We start from the raw sequence: 22,484 nt of genomic DNA on the forward strand, positions 1-22,484 counted from the left end.
CCGTGGGCGGGACGACTCTGTTGCAAACCAATGAGAACACTCGGGCTCCGCCCCCCGCCCCCGCCCCTAGCGCCGGGCAGGGGGCGGGGTCGCGCCCGCCACTCCTTCCCTGCTCCGTAGGCGGCGCTGTTTCTTGCAGGGGCTGCGGCGGGGTCGCCCCGAGTCGCGCGCCCAGCGTCCCCACCCTGGCCTGCGGGCGGGGCACCCGGCAGGCCGAGGATTCCGCGGCTGCTAGTGGGTACGCCCCGCCCCCTCCCGGGCCGGGCCCGCCCCCTCCCGGTCCCCCGCCCATTCCGAGGTGCAGCCGGCGCTGAGCGCGGCAGGCGCGGGAGCTGGCGCTGGAGCCGGAGCGGCGGCGGCGGCGGCATTCACGGGGCGGCGGCGGCGGCGGCGCGGGCTCCCGCACGGGCTTGGGCTCCGGCATGGTGCAATCCGGCCTCGTCCCGGGAGAGCGGGGCCCGGGCGCGGGGCCGGCGCTAGAAGAGAGGCGGCAGCGACGGTGGCGGTGTTGGCTGCAGGCTCAGGCGGGCGGCAGGTGCTAGAAGCGGATCTGGGCGAGGTGTGTGCCCACTGGGCTCCGGGGCCGCCGCCCCCTCACTGCGCCCATCTTTCCCTCCCTTTGGGCTTTCCAGAGAGTCCAGACCCCTGTCTCCGCGCCCCGGCCCATGGCGCCCCGCGGTTGAGCCGGCGCCGCCAGGGACCCCTCCCGCGGGCCTCCCCGGGGCGTGCAGATCCCGGAGCCTCCCGCCCACCCTCCGCGGAGCCTCCCTCTCCTCCTCGCCCGAGCCGGGCGGGACCATGGCTGCGAAGCTGCGAGCGCATCAGGTGGACGTGGACCCGGACTTCGCGCCGCAAAGCCGGCCGCGCTCGTGTACCTGGCCCCTGCCGCAGCCTGACTTGGCCGGCGACGAAGACGGAGCGTTGGGTTCAGGGGTGGCTGAGGGCGCGGAGGACTGCGGGCCGGAGCGCCGGGCAACGGCCCCGGCGATGGCCCCAGCGCCGCCGCTGGGAGCGGAGGTCGGACCGCTGCGGAAAGCCAAGAGCTCCCGACGGAACGCGTGGGGGAACCTGTCCTATGCCGACCTCATCACCAAAGCCATCGAGAGCGCCCCGGACAAGCGGCTCACGCTCTCCCAGATCTACGACTGGATGGTCCGTTACGTGCCCTACTTCAAGGATAAAGGCGACAGCAACAGCTCGGCCGGCTGGAAGGTGGGGGCGTCCGGCTGGGGAGGGGGGCTGGGCTAGCCAGCCGGGGCTTCCAGGGGCTCCTCGGTGCTTCTGAGCTCAGAGCGGGCTGGCGGGAGGGAGGCCCTGGGGCACCCCCAGGGGTCACGGAGCGTGTGCCCAGGGCGCGGGGCCGGCCAGCAGACAGGAGGGGGCGTGTTGGGAGCAGCTGTGTGCATGCTCTGGATAGGGGGTGGGAGGTCTGAAGGGGTAACAAGGGACTGACTGACACTTTGAAGCACCCCGGAGGGACACCCCCAGCCCGTCCTTGGGGACATCGCAAAGGAACCCATTCCCAGGTCTCGGACATTGGGAGCCTCCTCTTACCCCCATGAGTGTTTTGGGTTACTCTTGTTTTACCCCCTCCACCAGGGCACTCTCCTTAAAGAGATGGAATAATGACTTGGGTCAGTGGCTGCTTTCCCCTAAAATCTTTCCCACTGCACTACCTGGAGCTGACCCCAGGATGAGGAGTGCAACCGTAGGCTCACAGTTCTTCCTGTGGTGCCAGTTCACCCGAGGGCGCCAGCTAGCCTGGGGTGGGGTGACTCGTCAGGTGACCTGAGATCTGAGTTGTCTGTGGGGCAGCTGCTCCCCCTTGTCTTTATCAGTGTGGTGGGCTGGTGATGACCCCTGCTGGTGTTAGGGCAGGGTATTGAGGGCTGGGGATCCGTTCCTGTCTACCACAGGCTGTCTGCCTTCCACTTCCCTGGCTTCCTGAGCTCAGATGCATTTGGGGGTGGGAGGAGGGGCAGGGGCACCCCAGGGGAAGGCTCAGTGCCAGCCAGTGGAAAGGGGAGAGCCATCTTGGAAGAGGACAGGGGCTTGACTGGATTGTGGCCTCCTGACCCTCCTCTGGCCATCTCCTGGGGGAATGGGAATAGTCGATATTTTGGGGGGATAGGAAGTTGGAGATGGGGGGCTGTGCCTACGGCCTGTGAGCTGTCAGACTCCCTGTGGGAGAGAGCGGTCTCTGCCAGGGAGGCATGCCTGAATGGAAGCAGGGGGGCTGTGCTTGGTGGTGGCTGCAGGTGGGGTCAGAGAAGGAGGTGTGCCAGTGGAGGAGGTGGGGCTTGTGGGTATGGACAGCTCTGGATGCCCAGTGGCTGCATTGTAGGGGTCACGAGTGCTCTGACCTGGGAGCCCACGGCTTTCCGGCCGCCGTGGGGTAGGGTCACAGGCAGGAGGAGCAGACGTGAGTCTCCTTCCTCAGCCTCTCCAGTTCCCTTGGGATCGGCCTCCACTGGAACACTTATTCCTCCCAAGTGGGTCCTGCCCTTGGGCTTTGCTCCCACCTCCCTTCTTGCTCCCCATGCACTATCCCTCCTTTTCACCCTCTAGATATATTCCCTGTACTGAAGGACAGAGTTCAGATGCCTCTTCCTGGAAGCCTTCCTTAACCCTTTTCAGCTAGCTTAGGAACCCCTCTTCTCTGGCCCTCTTTCTGCCTGTCATAGGTCTTTGCCTTTTGTGTCTCGCCTTATTTCCCTTCCCCACCCTGCCTCTGGAAGACAGGAGCAGTGTCAGAGCAATCTCTGTGCCCACAGCACCCAGTGTAGGGCCTGGCACTGAGGAGCCACCAGTGCATATCTGGGGAAAGAGTGAAGAAATGGGTGGATGGTACAGAAGGTGCTGAGGCTGAGAGGGTGCTGTGGGCCAGAGTAAGCCAGGAAGGCTTGCGCAGGACGTGGAGCTCCCACTGGGCTTGATGGATTAGGGACAATGTGGGGAGATGGCAAGAGGGGACATGAGGCTGGAAGCTGGGAGAGAACTACAGTTCATTGAGGGTCTCACGGCCAAGCCCTGTGCCAGACACTTTCAGGCATCTGTGCCTGGTGTCTCCTTAAATGCTCTCAGCAGTCCCTGAGGTGGGTTTTACTGTCACCATTTCTAGAGCTGGACACTGAGGCACAGAGTGGAGGAGTAAACTGCCCAAGGTCACACAGTTAGTAGGTGGGAAAACTGGACTCTAATCCAGGTGTCTCTCCCTCGAGTGCCCCACAGAGCCTCTGAAATAGTGTCTATCTGGCACCGGGTGTGGGAGTGGGACACTGATGGCTTTTGAACAGGGGCAGCTTTAAATGCCAACATGTGATTGGGATGTGCTTGGAGATAACTTAGTCCCATGAGTTCATTTCTCAGACTGTGACACTGAGGCCCAGGAAGGAGATAGGACTCTTCTCAGGCCGTCGGTAAGCAGCAGGCCCTGGATGACAGCCCAGGTCTCCCGCCAGCCCATTGGATTTGATTTCCACTGCACCAAGCTGCTCAGGACACAGTGGTTCTCCCTGTGTTGGGGCTCAGGAAGGAAGGAGTCCTGGAAGGCTCCTCCTGGGCCGGGGCATTGGAGAGAGACCCTCAGGCTTGGACTCCTGACCTAGGCCTTGGCAGAGACCACCCAGCCACTGGAGGAGGGCTGTTCAGAGGGGCCACTGGCCTTTCCCATCTCATTCCCTGGTGGTCATCCTTCTTCTGTTCCCCCCAGCCCCAGTCTTCGCTCCCCAGGGAGTCTTTCCCCTCTCATTCCTGCTCCTCCCTGCTGCCTGTTCCCCCATTTCTGATCAGTCTCTCCGGGGGCCTGGTAGAGGGGCCACCCCAACTCCCAGCTAACCTCTGGCTAGCAGGGGCTGTGGGACACCTCGGGTGCCTAGGCTGCAGCTAGGGCCCACTGTTCCTTCCTCCCCCACAGAAGTGATGCACTTGGATCCCTGGGATGTACTAAACCCTGTGTCAGATGGTGTAGGGGGACCAAAAGGAAACACATTGGACCTGCCTTCAGGACACATCGGGGCTCTGCCAGTTCCACACCCAGGCCCTGTGTTTTTCATGCAGAAAGGGCCAGGGGTGGGGACAGGGGTATGGGGAAGGCAGGTTAGATCCCTTGGATAGCCAGGCAAACCCTTCCTGGGCAGGTGGTACTTGATCTGAGCTGTCTCCGTTGGGGGTAGAATTTGGGAGAAAGTCTTCCAGGGAATGTTGACTGAATATTCAAAAGCAAGAAGGTGGTCCTGGAGAACATTGGGCATGCCAGGCTATAGAACCCAGGGCTGCTAGGTATGGCGGGGAGGTGGCATGGGAAAGGTAGGGTGGAACAGATGAGAAAGGGCCTTTGCCTGGTGGTCCCACCACTAATGTGGGGAGGCAACTGAGCAAATCGAAGGAGGCAGCAAGCGCAGTACACCCACCAGGCTGAAGCCTGAAGAGAGGCTGAGCTTGGTGCTGGGAACTTTACCAAAGAGGCTGACATTGTTCCCCTCAGAGTAGAGGGCCTCCAGGTCTGGGAAGAGGGCTCGGACAGGAGGTCCCCATCCCTCCGCAGTGTCCCAGAAGTGGGGATACCTGACTGCCAGGTAGAGCCTCCCGCTTTCTCAGATGCTGCAGCTCTACCTTCCCTAGTGATGGTTCCTCCGGGAAGCCTTCCAGGCTGCTCTGCGTCCTGGCGTTTCTTCCACTTAGCGCTCCTCTCTCTCTTACCGCCCCTGGAGTTGTTCTGCCTGTTTCCTGGCTGCCTGCTCCCCTGGGAGCTCCCAGGCCAAGCCTGGGCGCCTCCCATTTTTGTGGGGGAGGAGTACAGTGGGTGAGGACTTCCTTCTCCCTCGGGGCCTGGTGCAGCCTGGTTGTTGGGGGATTGTATCGGGAGGGGTGGTGCTACCCCCATCTGGCCCCGGCTGGCCTGTAGGTCCTAAGTGGGGTGGGGGCTAGAAGGAGGGACTGATCTGAGGCACCAGGAGGAGGGTCCTGCTACAGCTGGGCTGAGCACTGGTTGTGAGTGCAGGGGGCGCCCCCTTCTTTCCTCCCCCCAGCCTGCTGGAGCAAGGCTCCCTCCTCCTCCTTTGTCCTCGGGGATCCCCAGCCCCAAGGGCTGGTGGGGTGTGGGAGGAGGCTGTGCGAGCGGGGGTTGGGGGTGTCCTCACTCCCCCCTCCCCGCACTGCACGAGCGGGGGGCTGGCAGCTGTCCGCCTCCTGGGCACAAGCCCGTGCCAGCCGCTCCTGGCACAGTTGCTGGCACGCCCGGCAGACTCCCACGGCCACCTGCTCACACCCACCCACGAGCGCTGGCTCGGCGGGCCCTTCCGGCTTTCCGGGCCTCCTGACGCCCCTCCCCCGCGCTCTGGAGCCCCCACCCCAGTCCTCTGCTCTCGGCCTGCCTCCTCACTCCTGCCTGCCCCAAGCTCATGGCCCGCCCTGTAACCATGCAACTTGGGGAGCCGGATCCCCAGGAGCCTAGGGGTAGCTTCGTCCCTGCTGGGAGGGGGAGTGGGAAGGGGGCGCCAGGGAGCAGACAGATAGACCGACAGACAGGGTGAGGGCCCCCGCCTGCCACCTGGCGCCGCTCCAGCGGGAGGATGGCGGGCAGCGCCGTGCCAGGCGGTAATTGCAGACAGACTAATTTAAAGAGATGAGACGGTTATTTTTAACTCGTGTTAAGGTAATGAACGGCGCGGGGGTTGGGTGGGATAGGGTTTGTGGGTTGGAAAGTTCAGTGCCCCCCAACCCCCACTTTCTGCGGTTTGGGTCCCCACTCTCTCACGCCCTGAGGACTCCAGCTCCAGGACTGACTGGAGCTGGGGCTCTGCCAGAGGGAGGTGGGGGTGGCTGAGAGGGCCAGGAAGGAGGTACACACTAACCAAGCGCATATCCCATCAAATCCTGGCCACCATTCTTCCACGTGGTTATTAGGATCCCTGTTTCTCCAATGGAATGGTGACTTGCCCTGGGGTCACGTCCGTAGGAAGTGGCAGGCCTGGGAATTGAACCTCCTTCTGACCCCCAAACTCAAGCTTTTCCTATGCCATTGAGCCTGGAAGGGAGCTTGTATTTGGATTTTGAAAGGGTATCCCTTCTCCTGTCTTTTAGTGGTGATGGCCATCACATGTAGTCCGGGGGCTGTGGAAGCCCCTTTATCTGTGTCTCGTGAGGGGTGAGGGGTGATTCTGGACTGTGTGTGTGGATAGGAGCCTCTGGGGTTTGGGTGTAGCAGTTAAAACAGAGAGCCCCGCCTCACCTCACTGTCTCCCTTGCCTGTGGCCAACCCACCAATACCCCGTCCCTGCTGCAGCTTGTGGGGGTGGGTACCTGGGAAACAGATGCACACTGGTGTCCAGTTCTCCATCGAAATCAGGGGAAACAGGGAGTCACAGAGCCAAACACACCCTTCCATGCCTCCTTCCCCAGCTCAGTCCCTTCACACACTCGAAGGGACTGAGAGCTCATGACCTTTGGGACTGCCATTCTGTTGCTAGACAGGTCTTAATGTGAGGACTTCCCTCCTTCTCCCAGCCATGTCCCATCTCCCTGACATATCACTCAGGGAGCCCTAGTTCAGTCCTTTGGGGTCAAGCTGGAGGTGTGGAGTTGGGGGTGGAAGAGGGGTGGACAGAGGACCTGTAGGGGAACCTGACCCAGTGTGTGTGAGTTGGAGCAAAGCTCTCTCCCATTCTAGTCCTCAATATTCTCATCAGTGTCCAAAGGGGCTTAACTTGGTCTTTGGTCCTTTCTGGGCCATGGCTAACAAACCCTCTGGTTCTAGGAGTCATGAGGGATTAGTTGAGACTGCGGGCACAAAGTACTGATAGGATGGGTTTCTCAGGGTGGAAGCATATGAGTACAGGTTTGGATGGACTCGAACTTGAGACTCCTGCTTGGAACTGCCTACCCTGCCCCTGGCAGTACCCAGGTGGCAAACATACTCTGGGCACAATAAAGGGAGTACTCATGGCAGTCCCAGCTGGCTCCCAGAAGAGGCAGATGGGGGTACAGGGTACTGGGTGGGCATTAGCTGAGACTCTGGGACCTGGGTAGGGTGCTCAAGGGACAGCTGGATCTAGAGCATCCCCCTTCCTCCTGGCACCCTGGTTACCGTGGAAACCAACTCCTGTTTGGGACGGTTTGGCTGTTTGCTGCCTCTCCCCACCCCCCAACCCATATGTGGAGGTGGGAGGGGGGCCAGGTGGCATGTGGGGGAGGGGCCTCCCACACCCTCCCCCCAGGGCCTCCTTCTTTGCAGAGAACCTTTCTAGTCTCTAAGGGGGTGATGTCTCTTGTGGGAAGGGGAACAAGAATTAAGAGCAATAACGTCTGGTGCTAGGCAGTCATTGGACATTGCACACAAATTCTCGCATTTCATCCTCTCTGGGACCTCCCAGATTTATGTTTATAGCCCCATTTTGCAGCTGAGGAAATGGAGGCCCCGAAAGATGAAATCATATGCCCAAGGCAGCATAGCTGGGATGAGGATGAAGCTGGGTTTGGGTGCAGACCTGTCTGTTTCTACCTTCTTCCAGTGCCGGTGCAGCACCAGCCCCACACACCAGCAGACCCTCCTTCCCCGAGGCTTGCGCATGCTCCGGACCCCTCCAGAACTCAGTTCCCTTGGGAGCCAGCCAAGCCCATACTGCTCTGTTTGGACCCTGGGCCCTCTGCTGGCCTTGTCTAGGCCCTGCCTTCCCTCCCACTCTGCCTGCTGCCTCTGATCTCAGGCTGCCTTTCCACTGCCACCTTTACACCAGACACTGGAATTCTCAACCCACACCCACTGCCATTGTCACATGCTCACCAAGGCAGCTATTGACTCTCATAGACTAATCTCTTGGGAAACCCCTCAGAAACTAGGCGGGGTGCTTGAGTGCTTTGAACAAAGCCCTGCCTCCCAGGTGATTCTGGAACCCACTGCATCTGCCTGAGAATTTCTGCCTTAAATCTTTCGTTGTTGGCAAACTTGGCTGATGATCAGAATCACCTAGAAGCTTTTAGTGAATAAAGGTGTTGACTCCCCATTTCAGACCCTCTGTATTAGACTCTTGTCAGATGGACTCTGGAATCTGTATTTAACAGGTTTGTCTAGTGATGGGTCAGATTCTGAACTGATGCCTTAGATGGTAACTTCCTGGGCTCCTGCTTGTCCCTCTCTTATGCTCCCAGTGTGGACCAGCCTCTCCTTTAAGCAAGCTGCCCAAGTTGGACCACTCCTCCTCCTAACTCTTTTTGAATTGAACCCCTGCAGTCGGCTCCAAGGGACTTGACACCCCCCCACCCCCCGCCCGCTCCACCAACCGTCTCCAACACATTTGCCCAGCCCCCGCATCGTAGGAATTATACTGTATGGAACAGGAGGGACAGAATGGGCAGATACGCTCAGCCACTGAGAGCCTTTGGCTGCAGGATGAAGGGGAAACATCAGTGTAAATACTCAGAACGGTGAGAAACCTGAAAGTCGCAGCCCCTGCTCTCTGATAGCTCCCCATCTGGTGGGAGAGGCAAGAGCGCATGTACACCACAATGCTGTTACTTGGGGATCCAATCCTGGGGCTTTAGCGTGAAGCTCAAGGCCTCGGCCACCTGCCCCCAGTCAACGTCTTCAGCCACGTCACTCACCCCTCTGTCTTTTGACCCTTGCTTTATCCACACTGAACTGTTTCAGCTCAGGATTCAACCCTCATTACATGGTTTTGTTTAATTCTCCCAGCAGTTGTGTGAAGCTGGTACTGCTACTGTCCCTGTTTTGCAGATGAGGAAAGTAAGGCTGAGCGAAATAAAGTGGCTTTCACAGCATCCCACTGTAAGTGACGGAACTGAAACTCTGCAGGGCCAGTTCTTCCCCAGACCAGTGCTTTGGCCAGGCCATTCCGAGCTGACTGTCCCTGCCCCCTTCACCGTCTCTGCTTCCCTTGGAGTTTGGCCCTGAGGCTTGCAGCCTGGGGGATGGGTCGGGGTCTCTGGTTTTGTCAGCTCTGTGCGAGTTGCCCCCCACCCCGTGTCTCCTCCCTTCATCTGCATGCCCCGAGCCTGCTGGCAGCATCCTCCATTCACTTTAATCCAGGCTCCTGGTGCAGTGCTACCCAGGGGAACTGAAAGCTCCCTGACCTTGAGGTGCTCCCAGGTCAAGCTGGGAAGATAAGATGAGGACTCCTGATTTTGATTCAGAATAAAGACTGCTCAGGGTCATGATGGAAGGCCAGATAATGAGCCAGGGGTGTTTGAAGGAGGGGAGGGGAACCAGACAAAGGACGTTAGACCCACAGGACCAGAGCCCTTGGAGGTCCAGCTGTATTGGCCAGGACTTGAGGCTGGAGAAGCAAGCAGGGTTCTGAGGGTGAGTGGCCTTGAATGCCAAGATGGGGAGCTCGTACTCCAAGCTTTCGGGGATGGAGAAGGATCACTCAAGGGTGGTGTGGAGAGTGGAGTACGGGGGACTGGCCCAGGTGCCCAGTGTGGGCCTGGTACTGGGGTAGAGAATATGAACCTGAGAGAGGGTGGAGGCCGAGTCCAAGATGCCAGCCTGAGGTGCTATGCAGCACCTTGTGGTGACTTGAGGATCTTGGAGGTGAGACAGGGGCAGGAGTCTAAGCAAGCAGAGTGGAGCAGATACAAGCTCTACCACTCCTCCTCTGTGTGGCCTTGGGCAACTGAGCCTCAGTTTCCTCTTCTACAAAGTCGGAGAATAAGACTTATGCCCAAGCTTTGTTATGAGGATCATAGGAGAGATACATGTAAAGTGCTCAAGAAATGTTAGCAAATGTCATTACTGTTATCCATTGCTCTGGGAAAGGAAGAGAACTACCTCCCTACTACTATGTAGTGTGAGGGTCCTTGGGCCCTGATCCCTGAGGACACTGACTTTGTGTGTGTGTGTGTGTGTTGGGAGAGGGGGTCCTTGTCCTTATGCCTCCCTTTCTGTTCCTGAGGTATCAGATATACAGGATGTTCAAGCTCTGTCCTGACCTGAGGTTTACCCACTGCTTTCTAGCCTGCAAAGCCTGCCCCGCGGCCTTGGGAGGCAAGCAGGCAGGGTTTAGGCTCTGTGTTTTTACAGATGAAGGCAGTGATTTGCTCAAGGTCACTCTTGAACCCAGGGCTGCCTGCCCCTGGACACCAGCTCCTCCTTGCCCACTGGGAGGCTTTGTGACCTTGGGCATGGTCCTTTCCTCTCTGGCTTTGAGTCCTATCTACAGATCTGACGTCCCCTCCCCCAACACTCTGGGAAGCTGTGATGCCTCCTCCACCCTCCTGTCCCCTCCCCCTGTCCTCAGCTGGCCTTGCCTCCTCTGTAACCTGAGCTGGGGCTGTGGGGGAAGGGGCTTACCCTCTGCCAGAGGCACCTGCCAGCTGAGCAGATGTGAGGGGATGCACGCCCCTCCCCAGGAGATCACAGGCTCTTAGCCCAGCAGGGCTGGGGCAGGCAGGGCTCAGCACACCCAGCCCTGCCCTCTGGCCTCTTCACCCAGAGCTTATCCTGAGCACTTGTTCATTTTTCAGTGGACGTTCATGCTCCAACATGTCCTGTAAGGACTTCTCCGTATCCAGGACAAGACAGATGGCGGATGATGACTGGTGCCCCCAGTCTGGGTGGGCTGCCCTGGGCTCCTAGAGCCCCTTGGCATGGGTACAGGGGGCCAAGGGCAGCGCCTGGGGGCGAGGCCAGTGTCTGTGCGGGTGGCCATGCCCCTGGGAGAGCAGATGGTTCTCTTGGCACCATGCCCACTCTTCCTCTTTTCCCTCCAGGAGCCAGCCAGCAGGGCTGGGGCACAGCTGCTGGGCCCTCCCCAGAGCCAGGGCAGGGCTGGGTGAGGTCACCGCAGCTGCTCCCAGGGCCCGAGCAGGAGTGTGGGGAGGTGTTGGTGCAAAGGGAGAGAGACAGGGAGAAGCCTGAATGGCTCTGCACAGAATGGCCAGGCCCTGAGTGCTTTGTGGCTGCTGAGAGCTCATCGTATGGTATGTGTGACTTACTGTGAGCTAAGAATTGCCCACAAAGTTCAAGTGGGGAGGAAGCCTCACCTACAGTTACACTCCGGTTTGCAGCTAGATTTCTGCAGTAGGACTGAGGTGGGAGCCACTATCTTTGGGGCTCGCGGAGGGGGCTAGGAAGAAGTCACAGAGCTAGCCTTGATGGAGCAGCAGGAACTGGGTGAGCTGAGAGAGGGAAGGGCAAAGGGAAGAGAGTGTGCGAAGGCATAGAGGTGTGAGACATCCAGGGTAGCTGGAGCCTTGGATGGGCGTAAGAGAATGGAAGTGATGAAGCTGAAGAGCATCAAGGGCACTCGAATAGCAGTCTGGAGTTGGACGCAAGCCCACAGGTGATGAGGAGCCACGTAGGGGTGAGCTTGGACTTCTGCTGCTGATTTGTTTGCTGCCCAGGCTGGGTGTGTGGGTCCTGCTCTCTCTGGAGTGGGGATGGCGGGGGGGTGCCAGGGCCTATCCTTTGATCTCATGGCTTGATTTGGACATTTGGTTCCTATTAGCCCCTGGCTGCCCACTTCTGTCCCACTCCTGACCCCAAGCTTACTCACCTGTCAACATCTGTGGCCCTGATGCCCCGCCTGCCCTTCTACTCCTCCTCTACTACAGGCCTTAGTACCAAGGATTTACACATGGCCTCAGGCCCCTGTGGTCATCCAGGTTACCCCTTCTGCCAGGAAGCCTGCCTGGATTGAGCACCCCAGCTTCACCCCAGGCAGCAGAGCAAGTGACCCCTGGAGAGTCTATGGCTCTGTCTGAGACAGGTGTGTATTCCTGGGCCAGACTGGGGCCAGAGTCGGGTGGAGGGTAAGGGGTGGGACAGGGGCTGATCCTGGGGCTTTGAGACAGGGAGGGGATGAGATTCTTGACATGTAGGATCTCATCCACATCCCAGCCCTCCCCCCTGGATGTGGGAATTGTTACCCTGTTTTACAGGGGAGGCCCAATGTCTCTTGGACATAGAAGTTGGGGATCATCATCCCCATCTTGTTTAACAGGCTCAGTTTTTGGAGGGAGGATGCTGGGATAAACCTTGGACAGTGATGGAACCGGGAGAGGCATTCATACCTGACTTTGGGCTTAGATGGATGGACACAAGACCCTGGACTGAACGGGGAGGGTCCCGAAATTCCCCAGAGACCGGGAAGGCCAGGAGGTAGCATAGGGCTTATAGTGGATGGGGCACAAGACTTGGGGCTCCTGATGCAAACCAGGAAACGGGCTTGAGAACCAAGGCAGGGATAGCCACGGATGCGGGCGGCAGGGCAATGTTGACCACCACCCCGGGGGTATTAATCCTGGCTTTGGAATCCAGCAGCCCAGAGACCCAGACCTGGCTCCATCACTTCTCAGCTTCGTGGCCTCAGGAGTCATTTAAGCCACCTGAGCCTCAGTTTCCCTGCTGTGTAAAATAGTATGTAACGATCCTAGCCTGGGTGTGGCAGGGAGTAGGCGTTGCCCTTCTCCTGCTGCAGTGTCTGAAGCACGGGCCACTGGCGCGTGTGCCAGAGCGGGCTTGCACTGGCTCTTGAGAGCCGTCATGCACACTTCTTCCCAGCTTTGCACTCAGTGATCACATCATACTGGCAGCTTAAAATTGGCCATGATGGGAGTATCCATGCCACATAAATCAGCAAAATAAATCAAATCAGCCGGGATCTTTTCCCTCCTGGAGAGCTAGAGGAAATGCATGCTGTGGACCCTTTTTAGCCCCAGAGGGGACAAAAAGGGAGGTGGGGTGATGGAGTGCTGGCTGGGCCGAGCAACCTAAAGTTCAAAGTTGATGGGCTCTTCCGGGCCTGGGGAGGCTGATCATAGTCATAGTACCAGGCAGCCTTCTGTAGACATGGGGACAGGGAATGTTGGGACCGCTTTTTTCTCTCCCTTCCAGCCCCGCTTCCTGGCAGGCTCTCTGGCTGGAGAAGACTGGATGAGGTTGGGCTATCAGAGAATGAAGCTGCACTGGAAGGAGAAATGAGGTTGTAGTGGAAGATAAACAAGGTTGTACTGTCAGGGAATGAGGTGGTACTTGGAGGCAAGGTGAGGCTACATTACTAGATAAATGAGGTTGTACTGTCAGGGGATGAAGTGTACTTGTAGGAGAGATGACGTCCTGCTGGATCAGTCGGGTTGCACCATCAGAGAACATAGCCACACCGCAGGAGGAAGGAGAGCCTCCAACTTGGAGGATAAATGAGGGTGTCCTGCTGGATAAATGAGGGGGCCCGTCAGGTGAATGGAGTGCTGTTAGCAAATGAGGTTGTACTTGCTGGATAAATGGGACTGGTGTGCTGGATAAATGGGGTTGTGCTGTCAGATGAATGCATTACTGCTCGTGGGCGAAGGGTGTCCTGGGAATAGATGAGGGTGTCCTGCTGGATAGATGAGCTGCCGCCACCAAATGGATCAGACCCTGTTCACGAGGGAAACACCGTCAGCAAGGACAAGGTTATTGTGTTCCCACTGGGGCTCCTGGAGTGCCTTCCAGCTGGATGGTACGGGCTGTGAAGGACCTTGGCCTCGGCGAGCCCCGGGTTAACCAAGTCTATCTGGGAGGCAGCGGGGAGCAGCATAGGGGGCCGGAGTGGGCGGCTGCTCTGTTCACCCCGTGAAACCGTCTTCACCTCTCAGGGAAGCCCGCACTCTTCTCCGCAGTTCTCTCTGTGGATCATACTCTTCCTGACTTTCCCCACCCCACACCATCTCTCATTCCGTGTTGTCTTCTGTCAGCCTAGTTTGGAGAAACCCCTGTCGCGTGCCAGCTACTCTCTCCAGTCCCTTTAGTTCTCCCTGCAGCACAATATTCCCTCCCCATTCTCTCCCTCTCATTCATCCTACAAATGTTTATTAAGTTCCTCGTATGTATCAAACATAAGGGGTACCGTAAAAAATGGACAAAAATCCCTCATGAAACTTCATATTCTAATATAAGGAAAACCAGACAATAAATAATAAACACAGGAGATAAATTATATACTTATACATGTAACATACGATTTATGAATATATATATATAGTCTCAATATATACAAATTATATGTTAATTTAGAACGTAATAATGGCTTCAGAAAAATTTAGAGTAGGGTAAGGGGGCCAAGAAATGGCAGGGAAGAAGAGCAATTGTTAGAAGAGTGTACAGGACGGGCCTCCCGAAAGGTGACATCTGGACAAAGACCCAAGGGAGATGAGGGGTTGATGTGGGTTTCTGGGTGAAGAGTGTTTCCCCGAGACAGGCCCCAGGGTGGGACTGTGCATGTCAGGTTTAAAGAACAGAGGGAGGGACCAAGCGGGACAGTGCCAGGGGAGGAGCCCGAGAGGTCACGGAGGGGCTGGGAGGGGCTGGTGGGTTACGGCCAGGCCTCCGTTCTCCATTCTGAGTGAGACGGATGCACGGGAGGGCTCTGAGCACCACTGAAAGGATCGCTCTGGCTGCTGCCTAGTGGAGGTCTGCAGGGAAGCGAGGGTGGAGGTGGGTGGCCATTTGAGGAAACTGAGGTCAAAGCATCTACCTCCAGGGCCACACTGTGAATGCTGGAGTCAAAACTGGAAGCCAGGCCAACACCAGAGCCCACCCACTTTGCCCTGCACCAGCCTCCTCTCTGATGGGTGAGGCCCCTGGAGGTTGGCCGCCTTGGACCAGGGTCTGAGGGAGAGTGGGATAGGCAATGGATGGATGGCCACTGTCCCTTCCCTCTGCCCCTAATGGTCTCCCTGAGGCCCTGAATCAGGGAGGTTCTGTCTCCCCTGGGAACCGGCCCCAGGTCTGTCTGCAGGTGTGGGAGGTGTGAGGCCCCAGAAGCTGGCCCTGCTCTGGGCACTAGGGGAGCCTGGGCATGCCAGGGCATGGCTGTGGTGGCGGGTTGCTAGGTGACTCCAAGAGGGAGGCCTGGTTACTGTTGCCTGGCAGAGGCATCTCCCTCCTCTGCCACCCTCACCTCCTCTGTGGCCTCTGGCCTCCCAGGAGGCCTTGTGCGTGAGACGTGATCGGTGCCTGCCATTGGCTTGGCCCAGAGCTCTGACTGGTACCAGGTGGCTGGGCCCTGAGGAGCCAGACGAGGCTGCAGCACCCGGACTTCCCTCATGGGGCGCAGCCCTGGTGCACACCGAGTGTACAGCCCGACCCCGCAGTCACAGGACAAGGGCCTCTCACCCAGTGCTGGGCCTCCTCCCTGGGTGACCCCGGGCAAGGCGTGGCACCCATCTAGGCCTCAGCTGCCCATCCATCTGGCCTGCAGAATCCCTCCCAAAGGGAGAGTGCAAGGAGGGTGCTGAGCAGGCAGGGCTCCAGGCACCCCTGCCCTGATTCTCTGATGGCTTAAGTGTGTAACACTCAAATGTTGCCTTAGATTCCGTTTACAAAAAGTGTCACAATTTTTAAAAAAAGTCTCAAAACCTCCCCTGGCTGGTGTGGCTCAGTGGATTGAGCACCAGCCTGCAAACCAAAGGGTTGCTGGTTTGATTCCCAGTCAGGGCACGTGCCTGGGTTGTGGGCCAGGTCCCCAGTAGGGGTCTTGCAAGAAGCAACTACACATCAATGTTTCTTTCCCTCTTTTTCTCCCTCCCTTCCCTTCTGTTTAAAAATAAATAAAATCTTTAAAAAAAAAGTTTCTAAACCTCTAGGCTGGATGATTCCAAGAACTTTCATTATCAAATTGAAAAGGTCCTCAGAGTACAGTTGGCCCATCTAATCAGTTTACAGGTAGGGAAACTGAGGCCCAGAATGGAGGAGGGACTTGCCCCAGGTCAGGCTTGGTGGAGGGGAAAAGCACCAAGCTAGGGAGTGGAAGGCTTGGACTCAATCCCCAGCTCTGCCACCAGGTCCTGGGCAACTTTGGGCAAGACCTTTCTTCTCTCCGGGTCTGCTCAGCCATGGTTTCAGGCTGGAGCTCAGGCTTCCAGGGGTATCTGGCTGGGCAGGGAACAGAGCGGGGAAGGATACAAACTTCATAGACCTGGGACATTTTTAATTGTGTTCAGGAAATTTGGATGTATTATGGAGTACAAAGCAAAATTCCCTTGAATTCTAAAAAGGAAGCACAAGACTTGTAAGGAATTTTGACCTTTTAACATGCCTGCAGTCTTCCTATGCTGCCAGCTTCTAGGGATGGTTTACATGGAAAGTTTAAGAAGCACTGGAGTACTGGCTTCCTAAGGTGCTTTAGAAATTCTCCGACTCATTCCCCTCTCCCGCGGTGGCATGCGATGTCCTTTAGGCTCAGGGAGACTAACCTGAAATCAATACTTGGCTTTGCCACTTAAACTGTATGGCCTTGGCAACTTCCTTAACCTCTCTGAGCCTCACTCTCCTCATCTTGAGATAGGGCTGGCAATCCCTTTCTTGTACAGAGTTTGATAAAGTGGTTACTTGAGATAAAGTACTTATAACATCCAGGACTGAACAGGTAGTACAGAGTAGGGGCTGGTACTTGGTGATGTCCTTCCTCCTCCCCCCACCTCTGCGCACTCAGAACCAGGCTGGCACATGGTGACATTGATAAAGAGGTGTTGCCTCCCTGACCTTCAGCTGGAGAGGCTGGGAGGTGGAGCCTCTGTAAGCCAGGTAGTCCCATATGGGAGGACGGAGGCCTCGGAGGCCCCTGAACACAGGTGTGGGGGAGGGGCTGGGGAGGCAGGTGCAGGGGCGGGGGCTGGGAAAGGGGGGTATCTACTTGAGGGAGCACCGCTCCCTGGGGGTCCAGCTCCCCTTCTCTCAGAGTCCCAGGAGAAGCCAGGCAGGGCAACATTGGGAGGGGCCTTGGAGCCCCAGCTGTCACCTTCCAAGACCAGGAAGTGCCCGAGATAGGGCACCTGGGGCCTGGAAGAATCAGGTCGGTACCGGGAGCTTGGATCGAGGGAAGGTCCCCGGCCATCAGAAAGAGCCCTTCCTTGCGGACAGTGCTGGGAGGGAGGCAGGAGGGAGGGCCCTCACGGTTCGGTGCTTTCGGGGCTGGGTGGATCCAGGTCCCTGAGCTGGGCAGCTCTGGAGTGGTACCTGGCACTGCTGCCTGTGGGACCTTCGGCAAGTTACATCACGCCTCTGGGCCTGCGCTCCCTGGTGCCTCCAATGGGGTAGCGCCCGCTTTCCAGACTCGTTGGTGCCTGGCAGAGTCACACTCAGCGTGACATAAAGGAGGTAGGGACAGAGCAGGTCTGTCGGTGATCTAAGAGGTGAGGTCTCCTGGACAGAACGAGGGATTTAACTGTTTATGAGCACCTGGTGTGGTCACCAAACACCCGCACACATCTCAGGTAATAACCCAACAGCTTTCTGAGGTGGTCATTGAGTGTTACCCATTTTTTTCAAGGTAGTTCACTAAGGCACTGGGGCTCATAGAGGTTAAGTCACAGCCCACGGTCATATAGCTACGTGGCTGAAAAGAGCCAGACATCCTGACCAGCCTTCTGATAGCCAAGCTCATGCTGTTTCCACAGCAGTACCTGAGCCAGGAGGTCAAGGCCACCAGGTGGGAGGCCCCAGAGGTGGGGTGTGACAGGCCCAGCAGGTTCCTGTGAAGTCAGCCGCCCCTGGCCTTCCAGGACAGGCCCGGCAAAGGCAGGCAGTGGTATGGGGAGCACTGCAGACTGGCACAGAAGACGTTTAGAAGAGGGTATGTGCAGGGGTGGCAGAGGTGAAGCCCAGGGAAGCCCTGGGACAGCAGAAAGGTCTGTGTAGCCTTGGGCGAGCCGTTTCCCTGCTCTGCACCATGGTCTTCTCATCTCTAAATGGACATTATGCCACCTGCTTTGTGGAGATTCGTGAAGGTTTCACCAGGAAGGGACTTGGAGGGTGGGCTGTGACCCAAAAGGCAGGCAGAGAGCTGGTTTGGCTGAAGGCAGGCACTGAGCAGAAGTGGGATGGGAGATTTCCATGCCCAGGGATGTGTATTGAGGGGCTTGCTGGGATTCAAGGCTTCTGTAGAGTTCACAGAGCCTCAGAAGAGTTGGGGGAAATCTCTGCAAAGTCTCGGGCCTCTACCTGCAGCGGGCATGCCCAGCCTGTTCTGCTATCCCTGGCCAGGCCCTCCCAGCAAAGGGTTAACAGTCTTCTCTACCTGCAGTTGCATTTTAAAGACACGAAATTAAAGCAGGTAATTTATTCTCCCCACACACGAAAGAGCAATTAGTTCTAAACAGGGCTTAATCAGTCACCACGAGATTGATTTCTGGAGCCCTGGGTTTTCGGGCTCCTGGCTCCATGCCAGACTGGGGAAGGAGGGGGGCGGACAAATGAGCCACAGCGGCATGAGCCCTTACATAATCTGCTTGGGGAGGGGGGCCCTGGCAGCCTGGCTAGCCCCAAGGTGGGGCTTGGCTGGGCCAGAGAGGGGGTCTTGCTCCCCAGCTGCAGGCCCCTTAAGAGTAGCCTTCAGACTTGGCCATGCCTGTCGGGAAAAGCTAGGCCCTAAGCTCCGCCCCACCTTCTGGGCAGTGCCTGTGTGGGCGGGGGTGATGCAGTTCTGGGGTCTTGGATGGATATTCGAAGTTTGTCCAACCTGATACTTACACCTCCTCCCCTCACCCCCATCCCCTTCCCTCATCCACCCTTTCATCTTCCCTATTCCTTCCCCTTCCTCCTTTTGGCTCTTCTACCGTTCTTTTACCTTCTCCTTTCTCTATTTTCTACCCATCACTACCCCGTACTCGACCTCCTCACTTCCCACTCCCCCACCCATGTCCTTGTTTCTGGCCACAGAACTCCATCCGGCACAACCTGTCGCTCCACACCCGTTTCATCCGCGTGCAGAACGAAGGCACAGGCAAGAGTTCGTGGTGGATGCTGAACCCTGAGGGCGGGAAGACCGGCAAGACCCCGCGGCGCAGGGCCGTGTCCATGGACAACGGGGCCAAGTTCCTGCGCATTAAAGGCAAGGCAAGCAAAAAGAAGCAACTACAAGCACCCGAGCGGAGCCCTGACGACAGCCCCCCGGGCGCACCAGCCCCGGGGCCTGTGCCTGCCGCGGCCAAGTGGGCCACCAGCCCAGCCTCGCATGCCAGCGACGACTACGAGGCGTGGGCCGACTTCCGTGGCGGCGGGAGACCCCTGCTCGGGGAGGCAGCCGAATTGGAGGACGATGAGGCCCTGGAGGCCCTGGCGCCGTCGTCGCCGCTCATGTACCCGAGCCCGGCGAGCGCGCTGTCGCCCGCGCTAGGCGCGCGCTGTCCGGGGGAAATGCCCCGCTTGGCGGAGCTGGGAGGCCGAATGGGCTTGCACGGCGGTGGCGCGGGGATGCCCGAGGCCCTGCTGGACGGCGCGCAGGACGCGTACGGGCCTCGGGCCCGCGCCGGTACCCCCGCCTACTTCGGGGGCTGCAAGGGCGGTGCCTACGGCGGGGGTGGAGGCTTCGGGCCGCCGGTGCTGGGCGCGTTGCGCCGCCTGCCCATGCAGACCATTCAGGAGAACAAGCAGGCCAGCTTCGCGCAGGCCGCCGCGTCCTTCCGCCCGGGGGCGCTGCCCGCGCTGCTGCCGCCGCCGCCGCCACCCGCGCCACGCCCCGGCCCGGTGCTGGGCGCGCCCGGGGAGCTGGCGTTGGCGGGCGCGGCCCCCGCCTATCCCGGCAAGGGCGCGGCCCCATACGCGCCGCCGGTGCCCTCGCGCAGTGCCTTAGCCCACCCCATCAGCCTTATGACGCTGCCCGGCGAGGCGGGCACCGCGGGGTTGGCGCCGCCCGGCCACGCAGCCTCCTTCGGGGGCCCGCCCGGTGGCCTCCTGCTGGAAGCACTTCCCGGGCCATACGCCACCGCTGCCGGGCCGCTGGGTGCCGCGCCAGACCGATTCCCGGCCGACCTGGACCTCGACATGTTCAGCGGCAGCCTCGAGTGCGACGTCGAGTCCATCATCCTCAACGACTTCATGGACAGCGATGAAATGGACTTCAACTTCGATTCGGCACTGCCTCCACCACCGCCCGGCCTGGCCGGGGCCCCGCCCCCCAACCAGAGCTGGGTACCTGGCTGAGGGGCCGCCTTCCGCGTCCCGGGTATCTGCCCCATCCCCAAGGGGCCTTTGTCTTCCCATCCTCATCCCCGGTTCCCACCCCCGTACCAGCTCCACAGAGGATCCAGGAGACAGCCCCAGCCCTGCTAGAGACATCCCTCAGAAGTTGGCTGCTGAGGGAAGTGGTCGGGAGGGGCTGGGACACCCCACATTCCTGCCCAGACTCCTGATAGCCGCTCCGCCTACTCCCGGGGCAGGAAGCCTGGGGGTGGAGGCTGAATTCCGGACTGGGTGGGAGTGGGGACGAGCGAGGTGGGCTGCGCTGGTCGGAGAAGCCAACCCGGGAGTCGGGCAAGGGCATCTGAATCTCTGTGTCTCTGAATCTTCGTGTCCTTTGTGGGGGGCTCTCGCGGTGGTGAATCGCCCACCCCAAACTAAGATCTGATTCCCAATTGACACTTTCCACTGGTTTTAGCCTCACCCACTGAAAGCCAGCAAACCCCTTCCCGAAAACACACACAGGCCTCCCTATTGGCTGTGCACCCTGGACTGTCCTCCTTTAGCCCTAAAACCTTCTGACCGTCCACCCTCATGGTTCAGCCCTCCCACCCTTGTCAATCCTAGCTTCTCCCCGCCCTCCCTCAGAGTCAGTCGGCCCCCCAGTCCCCACCACCTCCACTACCACCCACACGGGTCTCGGGTTCTCCTATGGGCCTCAGCTCCGGATCCACCCTCTAACCCCAAACTCCTTTCTCCTTCTCCGTGCCAGTCCTGGCTCCTCTCTCCCGTATTTATAAGTGTCGGGTCGGGCTGTGGGCGCGGCGTCCCCGGCACATATCGTAGGCTGTGTACCGTGGCCGTGCCGTCAGCGTGTGCGTGTGTGCCGTGTTGAGGCCGTGTAGAGTGCATTGTACAGCATATTTTCATGAATAAAATTGTTTTAAATATTTCCCGCGCCTTGGGCTAGCAGGGAGGGTGGTGGGGGAGGAGGAATGCTGGCAGGGATCCTGGGGGCGGGCGTTCCAGTGCCTGAGTCCCTATTGTGGTTTTGTGTCTGAGTGTGTGTCAGCGTTCCCTGATGTCTGTCTGCTCTACACACATTGGTTAAGTGCCTGCTGAGTTTTGGATGCTGGGGATGTGCCTGTGTGGAGCTCTGCACCTGTTTCTGTGAACATGTGCCTGCAGGAAGTTTCTGGCCTGGGGAAATTCTGTCCAGAATAACCCTCAGAGTTGGTAGAGAAGGCACAGATATTTACTGAGAACCTGTTAGTGTCAGGTTCTGTATTAGGTTCTGTACAGATGAGAAAACAGGGCCAGAAAGGGAACGTGGCCTGGGAAAGCTGGGTGGGGTAGAGGAAAGGAGGTCCCTGAAGGTACACAAATTTCTATTTGAATCCATCTATTTCCTGCTTGTGTGTTTTGTTTTGTTTTTTTAATCAGCTGTATGAATCTGGGCATGTTTTTATCCTCTGTAGCCTTTCCTGGTCTGGATCACAGGATAATACCACTCATTGGTTGCATGGATTTCTTATGGGGAGTAAATAAAAGGTATGTAAAGTGCTCAGCACAGGTTCTGCACCCACCCACTCACTCATTCATCTGGAAGACTTATTAAGCACCTATTGTGTGCCAGAGATTGTGTCAAGCATTGGGACTGCCTTAGAGAGCAACATAGGTACAGTCTCTACCCTTAAGGAATGTTGAGGCTTGAGGGGGACACGGATGAGTGAATAGGTGATTATAGATCAGAGCTATAATGAATGGAGGAACCAGGAGTCTGCTGTGGGAACAAATAAGGCAAGAACATTTATCCTGTGCTTGAGGAGTCAGGAAGGTGCCTGGTGGGGGAGGGGTGTTGTCTCAGGTGTTGAAGGATGAGTTGGTATTAGGAAGGGAAGAGCTTTGGGCAGAGGGAACAGCATGATCAGAGGCGCTGAGTCAAGAGGTCGTGTGGGTTCCAGATCAAAAAGGAGTTTAGTGTGACCAAAGTTCAGACATGGAAAGGTTAATGATGGTTGGGGGGCACATGGGTCAGGGGGGCAACGATGGAGGAGGATTAGTGGCCTGTGGTGCCTCAAATCAGGAGGGAGAGAGGACAGTGGGACTGTAGGGGGAAGGGGGAGTTCGCATATAGAATCATTGAGTGTAAAGTCATTGGGACTTTGTTGTGGATTGGACGTGGGGGATGAGGGAGAAGGAAGAGTCAAGTGATGCCTGGTTTTGGTTGGGCAGACAGGACCCTCCCCCGAGATGGGAGACTTCGAGGTAGGAGAAGCCCTGGAGATGATGGCGCACTTAGCCTCAGCCAGGCTCAATCTGAGTTAATGTCCTATGGGAACCCCTGGGATTTGGGAGGGATGTTCAGGAGCATATGTACTGTGTGAATGGCATTCCCTGGCTTGGGCACAATAGTGTCCTGGAGAGTATAGCTGGATAGTGGGGTCAGAAGCCTGGGAAAGCGTCTGGGCTGGAGAGGGAGGTCAGAGAATCAAGAACACAGGTCATGGAGGTGTTGGAAGTGGAGTGGGGGGTGGTGCAGAGTGGGAAGGACAAGCCACTCGGGTCTGCTCGGATGAACACCTCAGAG

The 22,484-nt window shown here is 58.1% G+C and overlaps 1 protein-coding gene across 1 annotated transcript; it reads left to right on the forward strand.

Moving 5' to 3' along the window:
- The first annotated feature begins 798 nt into the window (after positions 1-798).
- Positions 799-19,918, forward strand: FOXO6 (forkhead box O6). Its single transcript, XM_054571587.1, has 2 exons — positions 799-1,212; positions 18,656-19,918. Exons 1-2 carry the CDS (start codon positions 799-801, stop codon positions 19,916-19,918), a joined length of 1,677 nt encoding a protein of 558 aa, XP_054427562.1.
- The last annotated feature ends 2,566 nt before the right edge of the window (positions 19,919-22,484 follow it).

The sequence above is a fragment of the Pteronotus mesoamericanus genome, unplaced genomic scaffold (assembly GCF_021234165.1).
Source record: "Pteronotus mesoamericanus isolate MK-2021 breed Mesoamerican mustached bat unplaced genomic scaffold, CSHL_Meso_final contig_221, whole genome shotgun sequence".
Lineage (NCBI taxonomy): Eukaryota > Metazoa > Chordata > Mammalia > Chiroptera > Mormoopidae > Pteronotus > Pteronotus mesoamericanus.